General features: G+C 39.5%; 1 protein-coding gene across 3 annotated transcripts in view; it reads right to left on the reverse strand.

Annotated features, from left to right (window-relative positions):
• The window catches only part of ZDHHC15 (zinc finger DHHC-type containing 15), a 103,468-nt gene that overhangs the window by 23,474 nt on the left and 53,501 nt on the right, over positions 1-26,493 (reverse strand). Inside the window, exon 4 of one of the 3 annotated variants that reach the window (XM_030934133.1) lies at positions 18,546-18,666. In XM_030934133.1, the coding sequence (XP_030789993.1) occupies positions 18,546-18,666 (121 nt within the window). Of the gene's footprint in view, positions 1-18,064; positions 18,667-26,493 lie in introns of those variants that run through there. The other 2 variants (XM_030934135.1, XM_030934134.1) reach the window with 2 other exon arrangements.

A 26,493-nucleotide genomic window follows, 5' to 3' on the forward strand; every position in this document is an offset into this window, starting at 1 on the left:
TTCCAGTACTATGCTGAATAGAAGTGGTGAAAATGGGCATCTTCATCTTGTTCCAGTTCTTAGGAGCAATGCTTTCAACTTTTCCCCATTCAGTATAATTTGGCTGTGGGTTTGTCATAGATGGCTTTTTTTTTTAATTTTTAATTTTTTATTATTATACTTTAAGTTCTAGGGTACATGTGCATAACGTGCAGGTTTGTTACATATGTATACAGCCATGTTGGTGTGCTGCACCCATCAACCCGTCAGCACCCATCAATTCATCATTTATATCAGGTATAACTCCCAATGCAATCCGTCCCCCTCCCCCCTCCCCATGATAGGCCCCGGTGTGTGATGTTCCCCTTCCCAAGTCCAAGTGATCTCATTGTTCAGTTCCCACCTATGAGTGAGAACATGCGGTGTTTGGTTTTCTCTTCTTGTGATAGTTTGCTAAGAATGATGGTTTCCAGCTGCATCCATGTCCCTACAAAGGACGCAAACTCATCGTTTTTTATGGCTGCACAGTATTCCATGGTGTATATGTGCCACATTTTCTTAATCCAGTCTGTCACAGATGGACATTTGGGTTGATTCCAAGTCTTTGCTATTGTGAATAGTGCCGCAATAAACTACGTGTGCATGTGTCTTTATAGCAGCATGATTTATAATCCTTTGGGTATATACCCAGTAGTGGGATGGCTGGGTCATATGGTACATCTAGTTCTAGATCCTTGAGGAATTGCCATACTGTTTTCCATAATGGTTGAACTAGTTTACAATCCCACCAACAGTGTAAAAGTGTTCCTATTTCTCCACATCCTATCCAACAACTGTTGTTTCCTGACTTTAATGATTGCCATTCTAACTGGTGTGAGATGGTATCTCATTGTGGTTTTGATTTGCATTTCTCTGATGGCGAGTGATGATGAGCATTTTTTCATGTGTCTGTTGGCTGTATGAATGTCTTCTTTTGAGAAATGTCTGTTCATATCCTTTGCCCACTTTTTAATGCGGTTCTTTGTTTTTTTCTTGTATATTTGTTTGAGTTCTTTGTAGATTCTCGATATTAGCCCTTTGTCAGATGAGTAGATTGCAAAAATTTTCTCCCATTCTGTAGGTTGCCTGTTCAGTCTGATGGTAGTTTCTTTTGCTGTGCAGAAGCTCTATAGTTTAATTAGATTCCATTTGTCAATTCTGGCTTTTGCTGCCGTTGCTTTTGGTGTTTTAGACATGAAGTCCTTGCCCATGCCTATGTCCTGAATGGTACTACCTAGGTTTTCTTCTAGGGTTTTTATGGTATTAGGTCTAACAGTTAAGTCTCTAATCCATCTGAAATTAATGTTTGTATAAGGAGTAAGGAAAGGATCCAGTTTCAGCTTTCTACTTATGGCTAGCCAATTTTCCCAGCACCATTTATTAAATAGGGAATCCTTTCCCCATTTCTTGTTTCTCTCAGGTTTGTCAAAGATCAGATGGCTATAAATGTGTGGTATTATTTCTGATGACTCTGTTCTGTTCCATTGGTCTATATCTCTGTTTTGGTACCAGTACCATGCTGTTTTGGTAACTGTAGCCTTGTAGTATAGTTTGAAGTCAGGTAGCGTGAAGCCTCCAGCTTTGTCCTTTTGACTTAGGATTGTTTTGGCAATGCCGGCTCTTTTTTGGTTCCATATGAACTTTAAAGCAGTTTTTATCAATTCTGTGAAGAAACTCATTGGTAGCTTGATGGGGATGGCATTGAATCTATAAATAACCTTGGGCAGTATGGCCATTTTCACGATATTGATTCTTCCTATCCATGAGCATGGTATGTTCTTCCATTTGTTTGTGTCCTCTTCGATTTCACTGAGCAGTGGTTTGTAGTTCTCCTTGAAGAAGTCCTTTACATCCCTTGTAAGCTGGATTCCTAGGTATTTTTTTCTCTTTGAAGGAATTGTGAATGGAAGTTCATTCCTGATTTGGATCTCTGTTTGTCTGTTACTGGTGTAAAAGAATGCTTGTGATTTTTGCACATTAATTTTGTATCCTGAGACTTTGCTGAAGTTGCTTATCAGCTTATGGAGATTTTGGACTGAGACAATGGGGTTTTCTAAATATACAATCATGTCATTTGCAAGCAGGGACAATTTGACTTCTTCTTTTCCTAACTGGATACCCTTGATTTCTTTCTGTTGCCTGATTGCCCTAGCCAGAACTTCCAACACTATGTTGAATAGGAGTGGTGAGAGAGGGCATCCCTGTCTTGTGCCAGTTTTCAAAGGGACTTTTTCCAGTTTTTGCCCATTCAGTATGATATTGGCTGTGGGTTTGTCATAAATAGCTTTTATTATTTTGAGGTACGTTCCATCAATACCGAATTTATTGAGCGTTTTTAGCATGAAGGGCTGTTGAATTTTGTCAAAAGCCTTTTCTGCATCTATTGAGATAATCATGTGGTTCTTGTCTTTGGTTCTGTTTATATGCTGGATTACGTTTATTGATTTGCAAACGTTGAACCAGCCTTGCATCCCAGGGATGAAGCCCACTTGATCATGGTGGATAAGCTTTTTGATGTGCTGCTGAATCCGGTTTGCCAGTATTTTATTGAGGATTGTTGCATCGATGTTCATCAGGGATATTGGTCTAAATTTCTCTTTTTTTGTTGTGTATCTGCCAGGCTTTGGTATCAGGATGATGTTGGCCTCATAAAATGAGTTAGGGAGGATTCCCTCTTTTTCTATTGAATGGAATAGTTTCAGAAGGAATGGTACCAGCTCCTCCTTGTACCTCTGGTAGAATTCAGCTGTGAATCCATCTGGTCCTGGACTTTTTTTGGTGGGTAGGCTATTAATTGTTGCCTCAATTTCAGAGCCTGCTATTGGTCTATTCAGGGATTCAACTTCTTCCTGGTTTAGTCTTGGAAGAGTGTAAGTGCCCAGGAAATTATCCACTTCTTCTAGATTTTCTAGTTGATTTGTGTAGAGGTGTTTATAGTATTCTCTGATGGTAGTTTGTATTTCTGTGTGGTCGGTGGTGATATCCCCTTTATCATTTTTTATTGCATCTATTTGATTCCTCTATCTTTTCTTCTTTATTAGTCTTGCTAGCGGTCTGTCAATTTTTTTTTTATTTTTTTATTTTTTTATTATACTTTAAGTTCTAGGGTACATGTGCATAACGTGCAGGTTTGTTACATATGTATACTTATGCCATGTTGGTGTGCTGCACCCATCAACTCGTCAGCACCCATCAATTCATCATTTATATCATGTATAACTCCCCAATGCAATCCTTCCCCCCTCCCCCCTCCCCATAATAGGCCCCAGTGCGTGATGTTCCCCTTCCCGAGTCCAAGTGATCTCATTGTTCAGTTCCCACCTATGAGTGAGAACATGCGGTGTTTGGTTTTCTGTTCTTGTGATAGTTTGCTAAGAATGATGGTTTCCAGCTGCATCCATGTCCCTACAAAGGACGCAAACTCATCCTTTTTTATGGCTGCATAGTATTCCATGGTGTATATGTGCCACATTTTCTTAATCCAGTCTGTCACAGATGGACATTTGGGTTGATTCCAAGTCTTTGCTATTGTGAATAGTGCCGCAATAAACATACGTGTGCATGTGTCTTTGTAGTAGAATAATTTATAATCCTTTGGGTATATACCCAGTAGTGGGATGGCTGGGTCATATGGTACATCTAGTTCTAGATCCTTGAGGAATTGCCATACTGTTTTCCATAATGGTTGAACTAGTTTACAATCCCACCAACAGTGTAAAAGTGTTCCTATTTCTCCACATCCTCTCCAACACCTGTTGTTTCCTGACTTCTTAATGATTGCCATTCTAACTGGTGTGAGATGGTATCTCATTGTGGTTTTGATTTGCATTTCTCTGATGGCGAGTGATAATGAGCATTTTTTCATGTGTCTGTTGGCTGTATGAATATCTTCTTTTGAGAAATGTCTGTTCATATCCTTTCCCCACTTTTTGATGGGGTTGTTTTTTTCTCGTATATTTGTTTGAGTTCTCTGTAGATTCTGGATATTAGCCCTTTGTCAGATGAGTAGGTTGCAAAAATTTTCTCCCATTCTGTAGGTTGCTTTTCAAAAAACCACCTCCTGGATTCATTGAGTTTTTGGAGGGTTTTTTGTGTCGCTATCTCCTTCAGTTCTGCTCTGATCTTAGTTATTTCTTGCCTTCTGCTAGCTTTTGAATGTGTTTGCTCTTCCCTCTCTAGTTCTTTTAATTGTGATGTTAGAGTGTCAATTTCAGATCTTTCCTGCTTCCTCTTGTGGACATTTAGTGCTATAAATTTCCCTCTACACACTGCTTCAAATGTGTCCCACAGATTCTGGTATGTTGTATCTTTGTTCTCATTGGTTTCAAAGAACATCTTTATTTCTGCCTTCATTTCGTTCTGTACCCAGTAGTCATTCAGGAGCAGGTTGTTCATTTTCCATGTAGTTGAGCGGTTTTGATTGAGTTTCTTAGTCCTGAGTTCTAGTTTGATTGCACTGTGGTCTGAGAGACAGTTTGTTATAATTTCTGTTCTTTTACATTTGCTGAGGAGTGCTTTACTACGAATTATGTGTCAATTTTGGAATAAGCGCGATGTGGTGCTGAGAAGAATGTATATTCTGTTGATTTGGGGTGGAGAGTTCTATACATGTCTATTATGTCCACTTGCTGCAGAGATGAGTTCAATTCCTGGATATCCTTGTTAACTTTCTGTCTCGTTGATCTGTCTAATGTTGACAGTGGAGTGTTGAAGTCTCCCATTATTATTCTATGGGAGTCTAAGTCTCTTTGTAAGTCTCTAAGGACTTGCTTTATGAATCTGGGTGCTCCTGTATTGGGTGCATATATATTTAGGTTAGTTAGCCCTTCCTGTTGAGTTGATCCCTTTACCATTATGTAATGGCCTTCTTTGTCTCTTTTGATCTTTGATGGTTTAAAGTCTGTTTTATCAGAGACTAGCATTGCAACCCCTGCTTTTTTTTGTTCTCCATTTGCTTGGTAGATCTTCCTCCATCTCTTTATTTTGAGCCTATGTATGTCTCTGCATGTGAGATGGGTCTCCTGAATACAGCAGACTGATGGGTCTTGACTCTTTATCCAGTTTGCCAGTCTGTGTCTTTTAATGGGAGCATTTAGTCCATTTACATTTAAGGTAAATATTGTTATGTGTGAACTTGATCCTGCCATTATGATATTAACTGGTTATTTTGCTCGTTAGTTGATGCAGTTTCTTCCTAGCCTCGATGGTCTTTACATTTTGGCATGTTTTTGCAATGGCTGGTACTGGTTGTTCCTTTCCATGTTTAGGGCTTCCTTCAGGGTCTCTTGTAAGGCAGGCCTGGTGGTGACAAAATCTCTAAGTATTTGCTTATCTGTGAAGGGTTTTTTTCTCCTTCACTTATGAAACTTAGTTTGGCTGGATATGAAATTCTGGGTTTAAAATTCTTTTCTTTAAGAACGTTGAATATTGGCTCCACTCTCTTCTGGCGTGGAGTTTCTGCCGAGAGATCTGCTGTTAGTCTGATGGGCTTCCCTTTGTGGGTAATCCGACCTTTCTCTCTGGCTGCCCTTAAGATTTTTTCCTTCATTTCAACTTTGGTGAATCTGGCAATTATGTGTCTTGGAGTTGCTCTTCTGGAGGAGTATCTTTGTGGCGTTCTCTGTATTTCCTGAATTTGAATGTTGGCCTGCCCTACTAGGTTGGGGAAGTTCTCCTGGATGATATCCTGAAGAGTGTTTTCCAACTTGGTTCCATTTTCCCCCTCACTTTCAGGCACCCCAATCAGACGTAGATTTGGTCCTTTTACATAATCCCATACTTCTTGCAGGCTTTGTTCATTTCTTTTTCTTCTTTTTTCTTTTGGTTTCTCTTCTCGCTTCATTTCATTCATTTGATCCTCAATCGCTGATACTCTTTCTTCCAGTTGATCGAGTCGGTTACTGAAGCTTGTGCATTTGTCACGTATTTCTCGTGTCATGGTTTTCATCTCTGTCATTTCGTTTATGACCTTCTCTGCATTAATTAGTCTAGCTGTCAATTCTTCCACTCTTTTTTCAAGATTTTTAGTTTCTTTGCACTGGGTACGTAATTCCTCCTTTAGCTCTGAGAAGTTTGATGGACTGAAGCCTTCTTCTCTCATATCGTCAAAGTCATTCTCTGACCAGCTTTGATCCGTTGCTGGCGATGGGCTGCACTCCTTTGCAGGGGGAGATGCACTCTTATTTTTTGAATTTCCAGCTTTTCTGCCCTGCTTTTTCCCCATCTTTGTGGTTTTATCTGTCTCTGGTCTTTGATGATGGTGACATACTGATGGGGTTTTAGTATAGGTGTCCTTCCTGTTTGATAGTTTTCCTTCTGACAGTCAGGACCCTCAGCTATAGTTTTGTTGGAGATTGCTTGAGGTTCACTCCAGACCCTGTTTGCCTGCGTATCAGCAGCAGAGTTTGCAGAAGATAGAATATTGCTGAACAGCGAGTGTACCTGTCTGATTCTTACTTTGGAAGCTTCCTCTCAGGTGTGTACTCCACCCTGTGAGGTGTGGGGTGTCAGACTGCCCCTAGAGGGGGATGTCTCCCAGTTAGGCTACTCAGGGGTCAGGGACCCACTTTAGCAGGCAGTCTGTCCCTTCTCAGATCTCAACCTCCACGTGGGGAGATCCACTGCTCTCTTCAAAGCTGTCAGACAGAGTCGTTTTCATCTGCAGAGGTTCCTGCTGCTTTTGTTGTTGTTGTTGTTAACTGTGCCCTGCCCCCAGAGGTGGAGTCTACAGAGAAAGGCAGGTTTCCTTGAGCTGCTGTGAGCTCAACCCAGTTCGAGCTTCCCAGCGTCTTTGTTTACCTACTTAAGCCTCAGCAATGGCGGGCGCCCCTCCCCCAGCCTCGCTCCTGCCTTGCAGTTAGATTGCAGACTGCTGTGTTAGCAATGAGGGAGGCTCCGTGGGCGTGGGACCCTCCCGGCCAGGTGTGGGATGTATTCTCCTGGTGTGCCCGTTTACTTAAAGCACAGTATTGGGGTGGGAGTTACTCGATTTTCCAGGTGTTGTGTGTCTCAGTTCCCCTGGCTAGGAAAAGGGATTCCCTTCCCCCTTGCGCTTCCCAGGTGAGGCGATGCCTCGCTCTGCTTCAGCTCTCGCTGGTCGGGCTGCAGCAGCTGACCAGCACCGATTGTCCGGCATTCCCTAGTGAGATGACCCCAGTACCTCAGTTGAAAATGCAGAAGTCACAGGTCTTCTGTGTCACTCGTGCTGGGAGTTGGAGACTGGAGCTATTCCTATTCAGCCATCTTGCTCCGCCACCCCATAGATGGCTTTTATTACCTTATTTCCCTTCTATGCTGATTTCGCTGAGGATTTTAATCATAAAGCGATGCTGGATTTTGTCAAATGCTTTTTCTGCGTCTATTGAGATGATCATGCTATTTTTGTTTTTACTTATGTTTATGTGGTGTATCACATTTATTGACTTGCCTATGTTAAATCAACCCTGAATCCATGGTATGAAACCCACTTTATCATGATGGATTATGTTTTTGATATGCTGTTGAATTCGGTTAGCTAATATTTTGTTCAGGATTTTTGCATCTATATTCATCAGGGATATTGGTCTGTAGTTTTTTAGCTATGTTCTTTCCTCGTTTTTGGTATTAGGGTCATATTGGCTTCACAGAATAATTTAGGGAGGATTCCCTCTTTCTCTGTCTTTTGGAATAGTTTCAGTAGGAGTGGTACGATTTCTTCTTTGAATGTCTGATAGAATTCAGCTGTGAATCCATCTGGCCCTGAACCTTTTTGTTGGCAATTTTTTAATTACCATTTTAATCTTGCTGCCTGTTACTGGTCTTTCAGAGTTCCCATTTCTTTCTGGTTTAATCTAGGAGAGTTGTATATTTCCAGGAATTTATCAATCTCCTCTAAGTTTTCAAGTTTGCACCCATGAAGGTATCCTCAGTAGCCTTGAATGATCTTTTCTATTTCTGTTATAGGTTGTAATATCTCCCTTTTTGTTTCAAATTGAGCTTATTTGGATCTTCTCTTCTTTTCTTGGTTTATCTCACTAATTGTCTATCAATTGTATCTTTTCAAAGAACAAGCTTTTCGTTTCACTTATCTTTTGTATTCTTATTTTTTGTTTCAATGTCATTTAGTTCTGCTCTGATTTTTGTTATTTATTTTCTTCTGCTGGGTTTGGGTTTGGTCTGTTCTTGTTCCTCTAGTTCCTTGAGGTGTAAGCTTAGATTGTCCATTTGTGCTCTTTCAGACTTTTTGATGTAGACACTTAATGCTATGAACTTTCCTCTCAGCACTGCTTTTGCTGTATCCCAGAGCCTTTGATAGGGTGTGTTACTATTATCATTCAGTTCAAAGAATTTTTAAAATTTCCATCTTGATTTCATTGTTGACTCAACAATCATTCATGAGTAGATTATTTAAATTCTATGTATTTGCATGGTTTTGAAGGTTCCCATTAAAGTTGACTTCCAATTGTATTCCACTGTGGTCTGAGAAAGTACTTAATTTTGATTTTCTTAAATTTACTGAGACTTGTTTTGTGGCCTATCATATGGTGTATCTTGAATAATGTTCCATGTGCTTATGAATAGAATGTATATTCTGCAGTAGTTGGGTAGAATGTTCTGTAAATATCTGTTAAGTCTATTTGTTCTAGTGTATAGTTTAAGTCTATTGATTCTTTGCTATTTCTTTGTTGACTTTCTGTCTTGATGGCCTGTCTAGTGTTGTCAGTGGAGCAGTGATGTTTCCCACTATTATTGTGTTGCCCTCTATTTCATTTATCAAGTCTAATAGTAATTGTTTTATACATTTGTGGGCTCCAGTATTAGGCATATATATTTAGGCATATATATATTAGGCATATATATTTAGGACTGTGATATTTTCCTGTTTAACTGTCCTTTTATCATTATATAATTTCCCTCTTTGTCTTTTTAAACTGTTGTTGCTTTAAAGTCTGTTTGTTTCTGTTATAAGAATAGCTAACCCTGCATATTTTTGGTGTCCATTTGCATTGGATATCTTTTTTCACCCCTTTACCTTAAGTTTATGTCAGTCCTTAAGTGTTAGGTGAGTTGAGACAGCAGATACTTGGTTGGTAGATTTTTATTCATTCTGCCATTCTGTATATTTGAAGTGGAGGATTTAGGCCATTTACATTCAACATTAATATTGAGATGTGAGGTATCATCCTATTCATCATGCTAGATGCTGCATGAATGCCTTTTTTTATTGTGTTTTTGTTTTATAAGCCATGTGAGATTTATGCTTTAAGAAAGTTCTATTTTGCTGTAATTTAAGGTTTTGTTTCATGATATTGAACTCCTTTTAACATTTGTTGTAGCTCTGCCTTGGTAGTGGCAAATTCTCTCAGTATTTGTTTGTCTAAAAAAGACTTTATTTTTCCCTCATTTATGAAGCTTTCTTTCGCTGGATACAAAATTCTTGGCTGGTAATTATTTTCTTCAAAGAGGCAAAATACAGGACCCCAATCCCTTCTAGCTTGCAGGGTTTCTGCTGACAAATCTGATGCTAGTCTGATAGTTTTTCCTTCATAGGTTACCTGATGCTTTTGCCTCACAGCTCTTAAGATTCTCTCCTTTGTCTTGACTTTAGATAACCTAATGACTGTGTGCCTATATGATGATCTTTTTGCTATGAATTTCCTGGGTGTTCTTTGAGCTTCTCGTATTTGGATGTCTATATCTCTAGCAAGACCAGGGACATTTTCCTCGGTTTTTCCCCCAAGTAAGTTTTCCAAACACTTAGATCTCTCTTCTTCCTCGGGAACACCAATTACTCTTAGGTTTCAGAATAACATAATTAACATAATCACACAAATTGTTAGATGCTTTGTTCATTGTTTTTGAATCTTTTTTCTTTGTCTTTGTCAGATTGGGTTAATTCAAAAGCCTTTTCTTTGAGCTCTGATGTTCTTTCTTCTACTTCTTCAATTATATTGTTGTAACTTCCCAGTTTCTTTGCATTTCTCTAAGTGTGTTTCATTTCCAGAAACTGTGGATGTTTTTTATTTATGCTGTCTATTTCTCTGGAGATATTTTCATCCATATCCTGTAATATTTTTTAAATGTCTTTAAATTATTTTTCATCTTTCTCTAGTCCCTCCTTGAACAGCTTAATAATTGACCTTCTAAATTCTTTTCTGGGCAATTCACAGGATTCTTCTTGGTTTAGATCCATTGCTTGTGACCTAGTGTGGTCTTTGGGGGATGTTAAAGAACCTTGCTTTATCATATTATCAGAATTGTTTTTCTCATTCCTTCTCATTTGGGTAGACTATGTCAGAGGAACATTCTGTGGCTCAAGGGCTGCTGTTCAGATTCTTTTCCTCCACTGGGTGATCCCTTGATGTGGTATTCTCCCTATTTTTCTAAGGATAGGGTTTCCTGAGCACCAGACTGCAGTGATTGTTATTTGCTCTTCTGGGTCTAGCCACCCAGCAGAGCTACCAGACTCTGTGCTGGTACTGGGGAGTGTCTGCAAAGAGTCCTGTGATATGATCCGTCTTCAGTTCTCTCACTCATGGATACCAGCACCTGCTCCAGTGGAGGCAGGAGGGGAGTTGAAGTGGATTCTGTGAGGAGCCTTGATTGTAGTTTTTTTTTATGGCCCTGGTTTTCTCAAATGCCATTTGTGCTAACAGTGAAGCTATTACGTGGACAAACTCAGGACCTCTGGTTAGCTAGGATGTTCCAGGCAGTGGAATTAGCTGTTGTTTTCTCCTTTCTTAGAGCAGGGTTTTTTTTTAATGTGTTGTTCTAACGGCTTGAGTTGGTTGGCCTCCAGCCAGGAGGTGGGGCTTTCAAGAGAGCATCAGCTGTGGTAGTATAGTGGGGATTCAATCTTTCCCTAGGGTCACATGGATAAGTATTCTGGTTTCTCAGGCAATGGGCAGGGACATAGAGCTCCCAGGAGATTTTATCTTCAGCTACCATGGCATGTAGAGAAAGGCCATCAGGGCAGGTTAGGCATGTCTGAGCTCAGACTCTCCTTGTGTGGGGCTTGCTGTGGTTGCTGTGGGAAATGGGGCTGTGGTTCTCAGGCTGATGGAGTTATGTTCCCAGGAGGATTATGGCTGCCTCTGCTACATCATATAGGTCACCAGGGAAGTGGAGAAAAGCCAGCAGTGACAGACCTCACCCAACTCCCATGCAGCCAGCAAGGCCAGTCTCACTCTCACCGAGCCCCACCAACAGCACCTAGTCTATATCTAGGAAGCCGGTTTGCAGGGCTGACATCTTGCCTTGCTACAAGCGTCCCCACGGAGAAAGCAAGCAGGGCTTTCAGGCCTTGCCCCTCCCTGCCTGCCACAGCTTCTGTGCTCGTATCTATACTTCCCGTTCACCTCCCTGGATTATGTCCAAGAAAATTCATGCTCAGTTGAAATTATAACAACGTTCAGCAGTTTCCTTCTCCCTGTGGCCCTTCCCCAAGGAACCCTTGAAATAAAGAGAGCCCTAGTGACAAGGAAATGGCTAGCCTGGGCTTCCCTGAAGACTGAGTGCCTACAGGGTTCTTCCCACTGCTTCCTCTACTTTTATATTTCTCTTGGCTCTCCAAATTTGTTTCAGCTCTAAGGTTAAATCCTTTTCCCATGATCAGAATTTTCAGATTCCCCAGTGAGGATGCGTGTTCAGAGGTGGACTTTCCCCCTCTCACACTTTGGGCACTCACAGGTTTTTGGCTGTCTCATGGAGTTTGCAGTGGCAAGATGCTTCTTTCAAAGAATCTGTGAATTCTTTCTGCTTTCCTGGTATGCTCCTGTGGTAGTTCTTAGAGCAAAAGTTCACAGTGTGAGTCTCCACATGTTGTTTTGTCCATCCAAGTGGGAGCTGCAAGTTGGTCCTGCCTCCTATCTGCGATTTTTTTGTCTGGTTTTAATTCTGGTTAATTTCATGTGTCAACTTGACTGAGTCATAGGGTGCCCAGATATTTGGTTAAACACTATTTCTAAGTGTCTTTGTGAGAGTGTTTCTGGGTGAGATTAGCATTTGAATCAGTAGACTGAGTAAAGCAGATTGTCTTCCCCAATGTGGGTGGGCTTCATCCAATCCTTTGAGGACCTGAATAGGATAAAAATTCAGAGGAAGGGAGAATTTATTCTCTCTGCCTGACTGCATGAGATAAGACATCAGTCTGTCCTTAGACTGGGACTTATGTGATCAGGTTTCCTGGTTCTCAGAACTTCGGACTCAAACTGAAACTTACACTTTTGGCTCTCAGGTTCTCAGGAGGCCTTTGGACTTGCAGTAGAACTTATACCATTGTTTCTCCTAGTGCTTACACTTTGGGCTCAAAGTAGAACTACACCACCACTTTTCCTGGGTCTCCAGCTTGCCGATGGCAGACAGTGGGACTTCTCAGCCTCCATAATTACGTGAGCTAATTCCTCAATGTAAATCACAATAATTTATATACATATATCTTACTGTTATTTTTCTATAGAGAACCCTACTGATAGTGATTCCAAAGAAACAGAATTTTAGGAATGAGTTTTCTGAATTGGTTCTGAAGTTTCTGGAACTGGCTCTTCAATCTTATTAGTTTTGATGATGCTAATGAAACTGTATCAAGTAATAAAGAGTGACACTGTATCAAGTAATAAAGAGAGCACTGGTAATCTGTGGCATGATCTGGCAATGGAAATATGCAAAGTATCTTCAATAGATGCTCTTAATCAACCATTTATGAGAAGCAAGTAGCTGGGTGACTATATATGATAATTTTTAACATTTTTGAAAAACTAATGAATAAAATGAGGTTGTCTTGTAGCTTCTAACATGATTGAAAAAAGTGCTAAAAGAAAAAGATCAGTTCAGGAATTCCCAGCCAAAGTGCTGGATAAATGACCTGAAAGCTTCTATGTATCTCCTAAAGGAGATGCTTCTTGCATGTAGCCACAGGACTGAGATTGCTGAAAACCACAGAATTTCATCTGTAAATGGCTGAATTACAATGATAGTTAAACTCCCAGTCTTGCAGGGTATTTACTGTTAAAATAAGGGCACTGATTTGGAAAGAATTGGATCCTATAAGTTAGGATGGGGATGTGTGGGAAGAACCTTATGAAGCTAGGGATACTGAGTGCCTAAATTCCAATTCATCTTCTTTGCCAGGAGAGGAGGCCTCCCTGCAACCAGTGGAAGCAGCTTACAACTGCCTGTGGTATTGGCCTTTCCAATCCTGTCTGAAGGGATCAACACTGCATTGCTTGAGGAAACTCAGGCCACTATACAGGACAATGTTGATTCTCTTCTGGACCCACCCTCTTTGCTTCTAAGACCTATAATAGGAATCAAGCCCTAACAGATCCCTAAAAGTAAGGTACAAGGTGTGACCCATAAAGACATGTACTACATTCCAAAAGGACCACTCAAATTTTCCAATTTATACAGCTAGAAATCTAGGGAACACATGTGGAAACAAATACTAATGTTGGAAAAAACATAAAGTTGAATCTGGTCACATTAATTGATAGGGGCCTACTAAGCAGAGATTCTGATTTTAATGTTGCAGCTCAGGGAGTTGGAAAACATTCTAACAATTTGGTTGGTTGGTTTGCTAAAACATGATGAAAAGGTGGCCCACAGTGAGTAAATTGGAAATGCTGGACCTGCCTTGGTTTAATGTTGAGGGGAGGATTCAAAGGCTTAAGGAGAATGGAAGGTTAGAATAGTTCTGCTCACTCACACTGGGAAGGAATAGAAAATGTGAATCAACCCAAATGCCCATCTGTGACAGACTGGATTAAGAAAATGTGGCACATATACACCATGGAATACTATGCAGCCATAAAAAAGGATGAGTTTGCATCCTTTGTAGGGACATGGATGCAGCTGGAAACCATCATTCTTAGCAAACTATCACAAGAACAGAAAACCAAACACCGCATGTTCTCACTCATAGGTGGGAACTGAACAATGAGATCACTTGGACTCGGGAAGGGGAACATCACACACTGGGGCCTATCATGGGGAGGGGGGGAGGGGGGAGGGATTGCATTGGGGAGTTATACATGATATAAATGATGAATTGATGGGTGCTGACGAGTTGATGGGTGCAGCACACCAACATGGCACAAGTATACATATGTAACAAACCTGCACGTTATGCACATGTACCCTAGAACTTAAAGTATAATAAAAAATAAATAAATAAATAAAATAAAAGAAAAAAGAAAAAAAAAAAAAGAAAATGTACCTTTCACTAACACTGTGAGAAATACATTTGTAAAGAGAGCCCTCGTGACAAGGAAATTTGGAAAAGAAGTGTGTGGAAAGTCCTCTCTGAATGGAAAAAAATGTGTGAAGATATTTGTGTCTTGTGTGAATGCTCACTCATGTTTGATCACATGTCTTACTCCATTTGGGGCTGCTCTAACAAAATACCATGGACTGGGTAGCTTCTAAACAACAAATTTATTCTCATGGTTCTCGAGGCTTGGAGTTCCAAGATCAAGGTACCAAGAGCTTTAGTGCTGGTGCGGGCCTCTTTTGTAGACAGTGCTTTCTTGCTGTGCCCTCTCATGGTGAAAGGGGCAAAGCAGCTCTCTGGAGCCTTATTATAAGGACACTAATCCCATTCATGAGGGTTCTACCGCTTAACCACCTCCCCAAAGATCTGACCTCCTAATATCATCCCCTTGGGGATAGGGGCACACAAACATGCAGAAAATAGCACTATAGCAGAGAAGGATTTCAATAATCAAACAGACAGAATGACCTGTTTTATGATTACCAGTCAGTCTCTTTTGCCACCCACCCCAGTTACTGCCCAATGGGCTCATGAACAAAGTGGCCATGGTGGCAGGGATAGAGGTTACATGGCTCAGCAATATGGACTTTCACTCACCAAGGCTGACCTGCCTACTGCCATTCCTGACTACCCAATCTGCTAACAGCAGAGACCAACACTCAGCACCTGATATAGCACCATTCTCTGGGGTGATGAGCCATCAACCTGGTATCAGGTTGATTACATTGGAGTGCTTCTATGATGGAAGAGGCAGCGTCTTACTGGAATAGACACTTTGGATACAGATTTGTCTTCCCTGCATGCTACACTTCTGCTAAAAGTACCATCCATGGACTTACAAAATGCCTTATCCACCATCATGATATTCCACACAGCATTACGCCTGATCAAGGAACTCCTTTCACAGCAAGAGAAGTGCTGCAATAGGCCCACGCTTGTGGAATTTACTGGTGTTACCATGTTCCCCATCATCCTGAAGCAGCTGGATTGACAGAGTGGTGACATGGTCTTTTGAAGTGTCAGTTACAGTGCCAGTTAGGTGTCAATACCTTTCAGGGCTGGGGCAAGGTTTTCCCCAAAGCTGTATATGCTCTGAATCAGTGTCCAATAGATGATGCTGATTCTCTGTTAGGATTCACAGGTCCAGAAATGAAGGGGTGGAAATGGGAGTGGTACCACTCACCATTACCCTAAGTGACCCACTAACAAAATGTTTTCTTCCTGTTCCTGCAACCTTGTGCTTTGCTAGCCTAGAGGTGTTAGTCCCAGAGAGAGGAATGCTTCCACCAGGAGACACAACAATGATTCCACTGAACTGGAAGTTAAGACTGCCACCCAGTCACTTTGGAATCCTCATATCTCTGAATCAGCAGGACAAGAGGCAGGTGCAATGTTGGCTGGGATAACTGATCCAGATTACGAAGTGTATATTAGACTTAATAGTGCAATTTTGTTAGTGGGTAACTAAGGATAATGGTGAGTGCTGCCACTTCCATTTCCACCCCTTGAGTCCTGGGTGGAAATCAAGGAGTGGAAATGGGAGTGTAAACTGGTATAATAGACTTTTAGACTATTAAGTGTAAATTGGACTATTACTACTCTGCAATGGAGGAAATAAAGAGTATGTTAAGAATACAGGAGGTGCCTTAGGGCGTCTCTTAGTGTTACCATGCCTAGTGATTAGGTCAATGGAAAACCACAACAATTCAATTCAGGCAGGACTATTAATGACCCAGACTCTTCAGAACTGAAGATTTGGGTCACCACATCAGGTAAAAAACCAGTACCAGCTGAGGTGTTTCCTAAGGGCAAAGGGAGTACAGAATGGATGGTGGGAGAAAGTAGCTATAAATACCAGCTATGACCATGTGACCAGTTACGGAAACAAAGTCTGTTATTGTTATGGGTGTCTCCTTCTTATTTTGTTATGAATACAATTGTATGTGTGTATCTCAAATATCTTTGTTTTCTTCCTTCTCTTATTCCTTTATCATGTAATATAAGGTGTATTGACTTTACATCATAGTATTTAAGTATTGTTAATTTTATATCATAGTATTTAAATCGTTTTTAACAAAATAGCAAGGAGAAAAGTAAACTCACTTAAGAATACCTATTCTTCTGTGGAAGGGGTTAGTGTGTTTTCAGTTGAATGCATGATACTTGTATCATGTTAGGTAAAACCGTAACCTTGTTATTGTCTTTAAGTGGAGAGTATGGTTTAAGGAGATGTGTATGGGTGCCAAGTTGACAAGGGCTGGACTTGTGATAGTTAATTTTGTGTGTCAACTTTACCGGGTCACGGGGTACCTAGATATTTGGTTAAATATTATTTCTAGGTGTCTCTGTGAAGGTGTTTCTGGGTGAAATTAGCATTCAAATCTAGACTGTGCAAAGCAGACTGTCTTCTCCAATGCAGGTGGGCCTCATCCAATCCTTTGAGGACCTGAACAGAACAAAAATGTAGAGGATGAGAGAATTTACTCTTGTCTGACTGCATGAGCTGGGACATCAGTTTTCTGCCATTAGACTGGGGCTTACACCATCAGCACTACTGGTTCTCAAACCATTTAATTCAGACTATAATTACATTACCAGCTTCCCTGATTCTCCAGCTGGCAGATGGCAGACCGTGGGACTTCTCAGGTTCCATAATCATTTGCTGATTCCTCATAATCTCTCTCTCTCTGTATGTATGTATACAAACACACACACACACACACACACACACACACACACACACACACACAATTCTATTGGCTCTATTTATCTGACTAATACACATGGCTAAATCCTTATCATTTAAGTCTTCAAATGGTATTTCCTCAGAGAAGCCTTTCCTATTATTGCCTATCCTGGGAGCTGCAAATACCTCAAGGTTCCAGCGAATAGTCAGTAGCAAAGGTACCATGGTAAGTACCATTACCCAGATTCAACAATTATCAACACTGTGTCATTTTTGTTTCTCCTATCTCTTCCACTGGCTTTTTACTTGATCATTTTAAACAAATCCCAAACACTGTGTCACTTCAAGCCATAAATATTTCCATATGCATGAAGATTTTTAAAAATCATAACCACTATATTATTGCGCTAACAAAATTAACAGCAAGTCCTTAATATCATATAATACCAAGAACATAGGAAAATTTCCCCAGTTTCCATATATCTTAATAAATATTTGCTGAATAAATGATGAACAAATGAATATGTGTCTGAGAGTAAACTTTCTAAAGCCTTGAAATGTGAAACAAAATTATCCTTATTAGAAACATTAGGATGACATATCAGAAGAACTATGGTTTTCAAACTTTTTAATATATTCCCCATAACTCTGTAGGTTTTCAAAATTTAAAAAGTGGAGAATTAGTTCAGCAAGTACTGTTTTAGTCATGCAGATGAAACCTAAGAGTAAAATTCAGTACGGGATATTTACTAAAGAAAAAAGAAGATACGTCTTTGCACAGATCCTTATACAGTAAAATTCATAGCAGATTGACTCATAATAACTAAACACTAGAAACAACCCAAATATTTATCAACTAGTGAATGGATAACTTTGATACATTCATACAATGTAATGCTACTCGGCAATAAAAAAATACACAAAAAGATGGATGAATCTTACAAACATTATGTTGAATAAAAGAAGCCAGATGCAAGAGTATATACTCTGTGATTCCAATTAAATAAAATTTGAGAGCAGAAAAAACTAATTTATAGTAAAAAGCTATCAGAATAGTGGCTGTCTGTGGGGAGTAGGGTGGGGTGGGATTGACTGGAAATGAGGCATGACGGAACTTTCTGAGGTGATGGCAATTTTATTGGGGGTTTAGTTACACAGATGTGCAGGGTTTTCAAAACACATAGAATTGTACACTTAAGATTATGCATGTGTTTGTACGTACATTTTACCAAAACAGAATAAAATATTTAGGTATATATCTTACTGATGTCAGCTATTTACTTTGAAATGCATCTGAAAAATAAGATGGTTTGATGAAAGATAGAGATATGCATATGCGGACAGATATGTGATAAAGCAACATAGAAAAATGTTAGCAGTAGAATCCAGTTTGGGGTATACAGGTGTTTACTATATAATTCTTCCAGCTTTGATATGTGTTTAAAATTTTAAAAAAATAAAATGTAGAGAAAAATCTCCATAGTGGTTTTCAGAAGACGGGAGGATAAAAAAGGGGCTAGTTTGAGAACATATATGACTTAGCCTTTCTGAGATACTTGCTGAGCTGCCTCTCTAGCTGCCTTTGGATGAACTGACCTCCACTTCCAGTTCTTGTGTAAACCGGTAGCTTTTTGGCCATATCAACAAGCATCTGCTTCTGGACCTCAGGTCTCTCTTCATTTTCATAGCGCTCCTTGTCTGTGTAGGACAAGTGGAACTGGAAGCAGGAGTGAAAGGTAAGACTTTATTATCTAAGGTTAATAGAAAAGATTAAAACCAACAACAATAACTACTTTAATAAAATTATTTGTTACCTACCCTTGAAGCTCAGGTACCACTTTGTCTTAAAATGTTCTCTGGATAATTATTTCAATAATCTGGCTTTTATCTCAATCATCAAAAGCATGAGATATGTGTATTGTTTTATAAAGAAAATAAAACAGAGAGATTAAGTAACTTGCCTAAAGTTGCACTCAATCAACTAACAAGTGGCAATGTTGGATTTCAAACTCAATTCATCTGATTTCAATACTTGTCCCTTTCCATTGATTCATAATATGATGCTGCATACAGATGTGTAACATATTTTTGCCAGGGCCCTGTTGATAATTAACCATGCTTATCAAGTTGCAAGAGTTTTCATAGATGACACTGATAACACCCTTGGAGAAGCTGGATGAGACTGCTTGTAACATTGTCTGCATATTCTAATCATGTAAATAGGTGGAAATTTAGATATTCTCACTATTGAATACTTTTTTAGTCCGGTATGGAGCTTGTTGCTGCAATAGTGCCATATTTTGCTAATCTTGCAAAATATATACCAATGGTCTTCAAAAGTAATATGAACCTGAAAGCATTTATTCTACCTGTGCCAAAGGGTAGACTGAGTTGAAAAAAAGGATATGGGGTCAGAATTTCTGGGTTTAAGTCTCATGTCTATCACTTAATAGAAAACCACTTTGCAAAATCAGACATTCTCAATCTGTTTCTTTGTCTGTAAAATAGAAGAAATAATACCTACTTCATAATATTGGTGCAGAAGTACTGGACAATAATAGGTAAATAAAAATCTCCTTTAGAAGTCTAATTTTTGAATTGTTTAAAAATATTTGACGTTACTGCTGGAGATTTTGTCACCACTAGGCCTGCCTTACAAGAGCTCCTGAAGGAAGCACTAAACATGGGAAGGAACAACTGGTACCAGCCACTGCAAAAACATGCCAAATTATAAACTCCATCAACTAATAGGCAAAATAACCAAGTAACATCATAATGACAGCATCAAATTCACACATAACAATATTAACCTTAAATATAAATGGGCTAAATGCCACAATTAAAAGACAAAGACTGGCAAACTGGATAAAAAGTCAAGACCCATCAGTGTGCTGTATTCAGGAGACCCATCTCACATGCAGAGACACATATAGGCTCAAAATAAAGGGATGGAGGAAGAAAAAAAAAAAAAAGGAGGGGTTGCAATCCTAGTCTCTGATAAAACAGACTTTATCTGTTTTTTTTTTTAACCAACAAAGATCAAAAGAGACAAAGAAGGCCATTACATAATGGTAAAGGGATCAATTCAACAAAAAGAGCTAACTATCCTAAATATATATATACACCCAATACAGGAGCACCCAGATTCATAAAGCAAGTCCTGAGAGACCTAAAAAGAGACTAAGACTCCACACAATAATAATGGGAGACTTTAACACCCCACTGTCAACATTAGACAGATCAATGAGACAGAAGGTTAACAAGGATATCCAGAACTTGAACTGAGCTCTGCACCTAGCAGACCTAATAGACATCTATAGAACTCTCCACCCCAAATCAACAGAATATACATTCTTCTCAGCAGCACATTGCACTTATTCCAAAATTGACCACATAGTTGGAAGTAAAGCACTCCTCAAACGTAAAAGAACAGAAATCATAACAAACTCTCTCTCTGACCACAGTGAAATCATATTAGAACTCAGGATTAAGAAACTCACTCAAAACCACACAACTGCATGGAAACTAAATAACCTGCTCCTGAATGACTAAACAACCTGCTCCTGAATGACTACTGGGTAAATAACGAAATGAAGGCAGAAATAAAGATGTTATTTGAAACCAATGAGAACAAAGACACAACGTACCAGAATCTCTGGGACACATTTAAAGCACTGTGTATAGGGAAATTTAGAGCACTTAAATGCCCAAAAGAGAAAGAAGGAAAGATCTAAAATCGACACCCTGACATCACAATTGAAAGAACTAGAGGAACAAGAGCAAACAAATTCAAAAGCTAGCAGAAGTCGAGAAATAACTAAGATAAGAGCAGAACTGAAGGAGACAGAGACACAAAATACCCTTCCAAAAAATCAATGAATCCAGGAGCTGGTTTTTTTTTGAAAAGATCAACAAAAGTGATAAACTGCTAGAATGCTAGCAAGACTAATAAAGAAGAAAACAGACACAATAAAAAATGATAAAGGGGATATCACCACCGATCCCACAGAAACACAAACTACCATCAGGATATAATACAAACACCTCTACAAAAATAAACTAGAAAATCTAGAAGAAATGGATAAATTCCTGGACATATACATCCTCCCAAGACCAAACCAGGAAGAAGCTGAATCTCTGAATAGACCAATAACAGGCTCTGAAATCGAGGCAATAATTAATAGCCTATCAACCAAAAAAAGTCCAGGACCAGACAGATTCATACCCAAATTCTACCAGAGGTACAAAGGGGAGCTGATAGCATTCCTTCTGAAACTATTCCAATCAATAGAAAAAGAGGGAATCCTCCCTAACTCATTCTATGAGGCCAGCATAATCGTGATACCAAAGGCTGGCAGTGACACAACAAAAAAAGAGAATTTTAGACCAACATCCCTGATGAACATCGATGTGAAAATCCTCAATAAAATACTGGCAAACTGAATCCAGCAGCACATCAAAAAGCTTATGCACCAAGATCAAGTTGGCTACATTCCTGGGATGCAGGGCTGGTTCAACAAATGCAAATGAATAAATGTAATCCATCATATAAACAGAACCAAAGACAAAAACTACATGATTATCTCAATAGATGCAGAAAAGACCTTCAACAAAATTCAACAGTCCTTCATGCTAAAAACACTTAATAAACTAGGTATTGATGGAACATATCTCAAAATAATAAGAGCTATTTATGACAAACCCACAGTCAGTATCATACTCAATGGGCAAAAACTAGAAGCAATCCCTTTGAAAACTGGCAAAAGACAGGGATGCCCTCTTTCACCAATCCTATTCAACATCGTATTGGAAGTTCAGGCTAGGGCAATCAGGCAAGAGAAAGAAATAAAGGGCATTCAATTAGGAAAAGAGGAAGTCAAATTGTCCCTGTTTGCAGATGACATGATTGTATATTTAGAAAACCGCATCGACTCAGCCCAAAATCTCCATTTAAGTTGATAAGGAACTTCAACAAAGTCTCAGGATACAAAATCAATGTGCAAATCACAAGCATTCTTATACACCAATAAAAGACAGAGAGCCAAATCATGAGTGAACTCCCATTCACAATTGCTATAAAGAGAATAAAATACCTAGAAATCTTAATCTAGTCTACCATTGATGGACATTTGGGTTTGTTCCAAGTCTTTGCTATTGTGAATGGTGCTGCAATAAACATACATGTGCATATGTCCTTACAGTAGCATGATTTATAATCCTTTAGGTATATGCCCAGTAATGGGATGGCTGGGCCAAATGGTATTTCTAGTTCTAGATCCTTAAGGAATCGCCACACTGTCCTCCACAATGGTTGAACTAGTTTACAGTCCCACCAACAGTGTAAAAGTATTCCTGTTTCTCCACATCCTCTCCAGTACCTGTTGTTTCCTGACTTTTTATGATTGCCATTCTAACTGGTGTGAGATGGTATCTCTTTGTGGTTTTAATTTGGGATGAGTTAATGGGTGCAGCACACCAACAAGGTACATGTATATATATATAACAAACCTGCATGTTGTGCAGATGTACTGTAGAACTTAAAGTTTAATAATACAAAAATAAAAATAAAAAAATACCTAGGAATACATCTTACATGGGATGTGAAGGACCTCTTCAAGGAGAACTGCAAATCACTGCTCAACAAAATAAAATAGGACACAAACCAATGGAAGAACATTCCATGCTCAGGGATAGGAAGAATCAATATCATGAAAATGGCCATACTGCCCAAGTAATTTACAGATTCAATGCCACCCCCAACAAGCTACCAATGACTTTCACAGAATTGGAAAAAGCTACTTTAAAGTTCATAGGGAACCAAAAAAGAGCCCACATTGCCAAGACAATCCTAAGCCAGAAGAACAAAGCTGGAGGCATCACGCTACCTGACTTCAAACTGTACTACAAGGCTACAGTAACCAAAACAGCATGGTACTGGTACCAAAACAGAGATATAGACCAATGGAACAGAACAGCGGCCTCCGAAATAACCCCACACATCTGTAACCATCTGATCTTTGACAAACCTGACAAAAACAAGAAATGGGAAAAGTATTTCCTATTTAATAAATGGTGCTGGGAAAACTGGCTAGCCATATGTAGAAAGCTGAAACTGGATCCCTTCTTTACACCTTATACAAAAATTAATTCAAGATGGATTAGAGACTTAAACGTTAGACTGAAAACTATAAAAACACTAGAAGAAAACCTAGGCAATACCATTCAGGTATAAGTAATCTAGAGATGATTTAAAGTTATGTAGGAGGCTGTGAATGGGTTATATGCAAATACTATGCCATTTTATATAAGGAATCTGAGCATCTGCAATTTTTGTATCTATGGGAGGTCCTGAAACCAATCCCCTGTGGATACTGAGGAACAACTACATTTATAGGCCAAAAGACATGTAGAAGAATGTTCACTGGAGCTTTATTCATAACACACAAAAATGGAAACAAGCATACTTCAATGGCTGAATGGTTAAATCAAGTGTGATAAAAGGGAATAACTAACAGCAATCAAAGGAATCTACTGAAAACTGCATCAATATGGATAAATTTGAAAAACACTGTTCAGTGAAAGGTATACATAGAATAGCACCAACTATGATTCCTTTTTTATGGACTTCAAAAACAGGCAAAACCAATCTATGGTGATAGAAGTTAGAGTAGTAGTTACCTCCGAGAGGAGGCTGATTTGAAAAGAGGCATAAAGATTTATGAGGTACCAGAAATGTTTAAGATTTTAACCTGGATAGTGATTACATAGGTATAATATATGGGGACACATTCATCAAATTATTCTCTTTAAAACTTAATTCTGGGAGTAGAGTCTGTATGTTATACTTCTATAAAATAGCAGAACAAATAATAAAATATTTGAGATAACTTAAATATATCTAACTTAAAAAATTGGAAACATATAAAATCAAACACTGTTTTCAGAACCACACCTAGTGGTGCATTTTTATGGTACTGTCATTCTCAGGTAGAGTGAGAATTAAGTACCTTGTGTGGGGTATGTGGAAATATGTAGGGGCATTTTTGGCTATTACAATGAATGTGGTGCATTATAGGCAATTAATCCTTAGCCTAGGGTGCTAAAGATTCTCCAATGAACTGAACAAATTCACACAACTATTTTTCCCATTCAAAGGTCAGTAGGTAGTATGGGAAGGGCCTAGATGGCTGATTAGAAGCAGCAGTCCGTGGCACTCGCGGAGAGGAATGAAAGTGGTGAGTGAGTTCAGCACCTTCAACTAAAATATACAGGTTTGTGCATTGGGACTGATTAGGCAAACAACTAGACTCATAGAGAATGAAGAAAAGCAGGGTGGAGAAACAGTCCTCCCAGGAGTGGTATAGAGCCAAAAAAAAAAAAAAAAAAAAAAAGCCCCACCCCAAGACAAGGGAATTGGTGAATGATTGTGCCACCCTGCTCAGGAAATCATGCTTCTCCCGCAGATCACTGCAACCCGCCGATAAGGAGATCCTCTGGTGATCCCATGCCACCAGGGCCTTGGGTCCGATACTCAAAGCTGTGTGGAGTCATGGCAGAGCAGCTGCTCAGCCACACACGGAGACCCGGGAGTTTTACATACTCCAGCCCCAGTATCCGCAGCAAGGTGGGAGATCCATTTGTACATATACCTAAGAAAAGGGCTAAATCCAGGCAGTCAAGCAGTGTCGTTCTGAAGGCCCCACTTCCATGGCACTATACAATCTAAGACATACTGGCTTGTAATTCTAGCCAGCCAACTGCAACAGGCTGAAGTCTGCCTGAGATGGGATAAAGTTCCTGAGGGGAGGGGTGGCTGCCATCTCTGTGGTTCAGTCAGCTCAGCCATTCCAACCTGCCAGCTTTGGAGAGTGCAAATGGTCTGGAGGAGTAAGGACCCCCCACAATGAAGCATACCTACTTTGCCAGGTTGTGGACAGGCTGCTTCTTTAAGCAGGACCCCAATCCATTCCTCCTCACTGGGTGAAGCCTCTCTGTGGGGACTTCAGCCACTCCAGCCAAGGTTATACAGAGAGAGCTCTGATTTCTCCCTGGGACAGAGCTCCTGGGAGGTGGAGGAGCCACCATCTCTGCAGTTCAGTGAACTCAGCCATTTCAGCCTGCCGGTTTTAGAGAGTGAAAATTGTCCCGATGAGGAAGGGTCAGTTTGGAAAATTTTGGACTTATCTATTTACGTTAAATATATACAACGCAATGCAGGACAGCTGCTTTGGCAGATTGTGGCCAGACTGCTTCTTTTTTTTTTGTTGTTTTGTTTTGTTTTTCTCTTTTTTTTTTTTTTTTTTTTTTGAGATGAAGTTTCACTCTTGTTGCCCAGGCTGGAGTGCAATGGTACAATCTCGGCTCACTGCAACCTTTGCCTCCCAGGTTCAAGTGATTTTCCTGCCTCAGCCTTCCAAGTAGCTGGGATTACAGGCATAGGCCATGATGCCTGGCTAATTTTGTATTTTTAGTAGAGACGGGGTTTCTCCATGTTGGTCAGGCTGGTCTTGAACTCCCGACCTAAGGTGATCCACCTGCCTTGATAGTGTTGTTTGATGTACAAAAGGACTTTTTTAACTTTGATGAAGTCAAATTTATCCATTTTTTCTTATATTGCTTGTGCTTTTGGCGTCATATCAAATAATTCATTGCCAAATCCAAGATAATAAAGATAATAAAGAGTTTCCCCTAAGTTTTATTCAAAGAGTTTTGTAAGTTTAGGTCTTACATTTAAGTATTTGGTCCTTTTAAAAATAACGTGATACATATGCATAACAAAAAATTTAATCATTTTAAAGTATATAGTTCAGTAGCATTAAGTACATTCACATTATTGTTCAACCATCACTACCATCCATCTCCAGAACTTTATTCATCTTCCCAAACTGAAATTCTATACTCATTAAACAACTCCACATTTCCCTCTCCTCCCAGTCCTAGCAAAGACCTATAAACATAGGTATACAGCCATCTCTTTGAGACCTTGCTGTCAACTCTTTTGGGTATAAACCCAAAAGTGGAATTGCTAGACCCTGTGGTGGTGCTATTTTTAACTATTTGAGGAACCATTATACTGTTTTCCATAGCAGTTACACCATTTTACCATTCCCACCAACAGCCCTCAAATGTTCCAATTTCTTTACATCTTCACCAACACTTGCTGTTTTTCAGTTTTTTTTTTTATAGTAAGCCTTTTAATAAAGGTTTTAATAAAGGGTGTGAGGTGGTATCTCATTGTTTTGATTTGCATTAATCTAATGATTAATGATATTCAGCATCATTTCATGTGCTTCCCTGGAATGGTTAATACTGAGTGTCAACTTGATTGGACTGAAGGATGCAAAGGATCCTGGGTGTGTCTGCAAGGGTGCTGCCAAAGGAGATTAACATTTCACTCAGTGGGATGGGGAAGGCAGACCCACCCTTAATCTGAGTGGGCACCATCTAATCAGCTACCAGCGAATATAAAGCAGGCAGAAAAACGTGAAAAGATTAGACTGCCTAGCCTCCAAGGCTACATCTTTCTACCATGCTGGACCCTTCC

The sequence above is a fragment of the Rhinopithecus roxellana genome, chromosome 7 (assembly GCF_007565055.1).
Source record: "Rhinopithecus roxellana isolate Shanxi Qingling chromosome 7, ASM756505v1, whole genome shotgun sequence".
Classification (NCBI taxonomy): Eukaryota; Metazoa; Chordata; class Mammalia; order Primates; family Cercopithecidae; genus Rhinopithecus; species Rhinopithecus roxellana.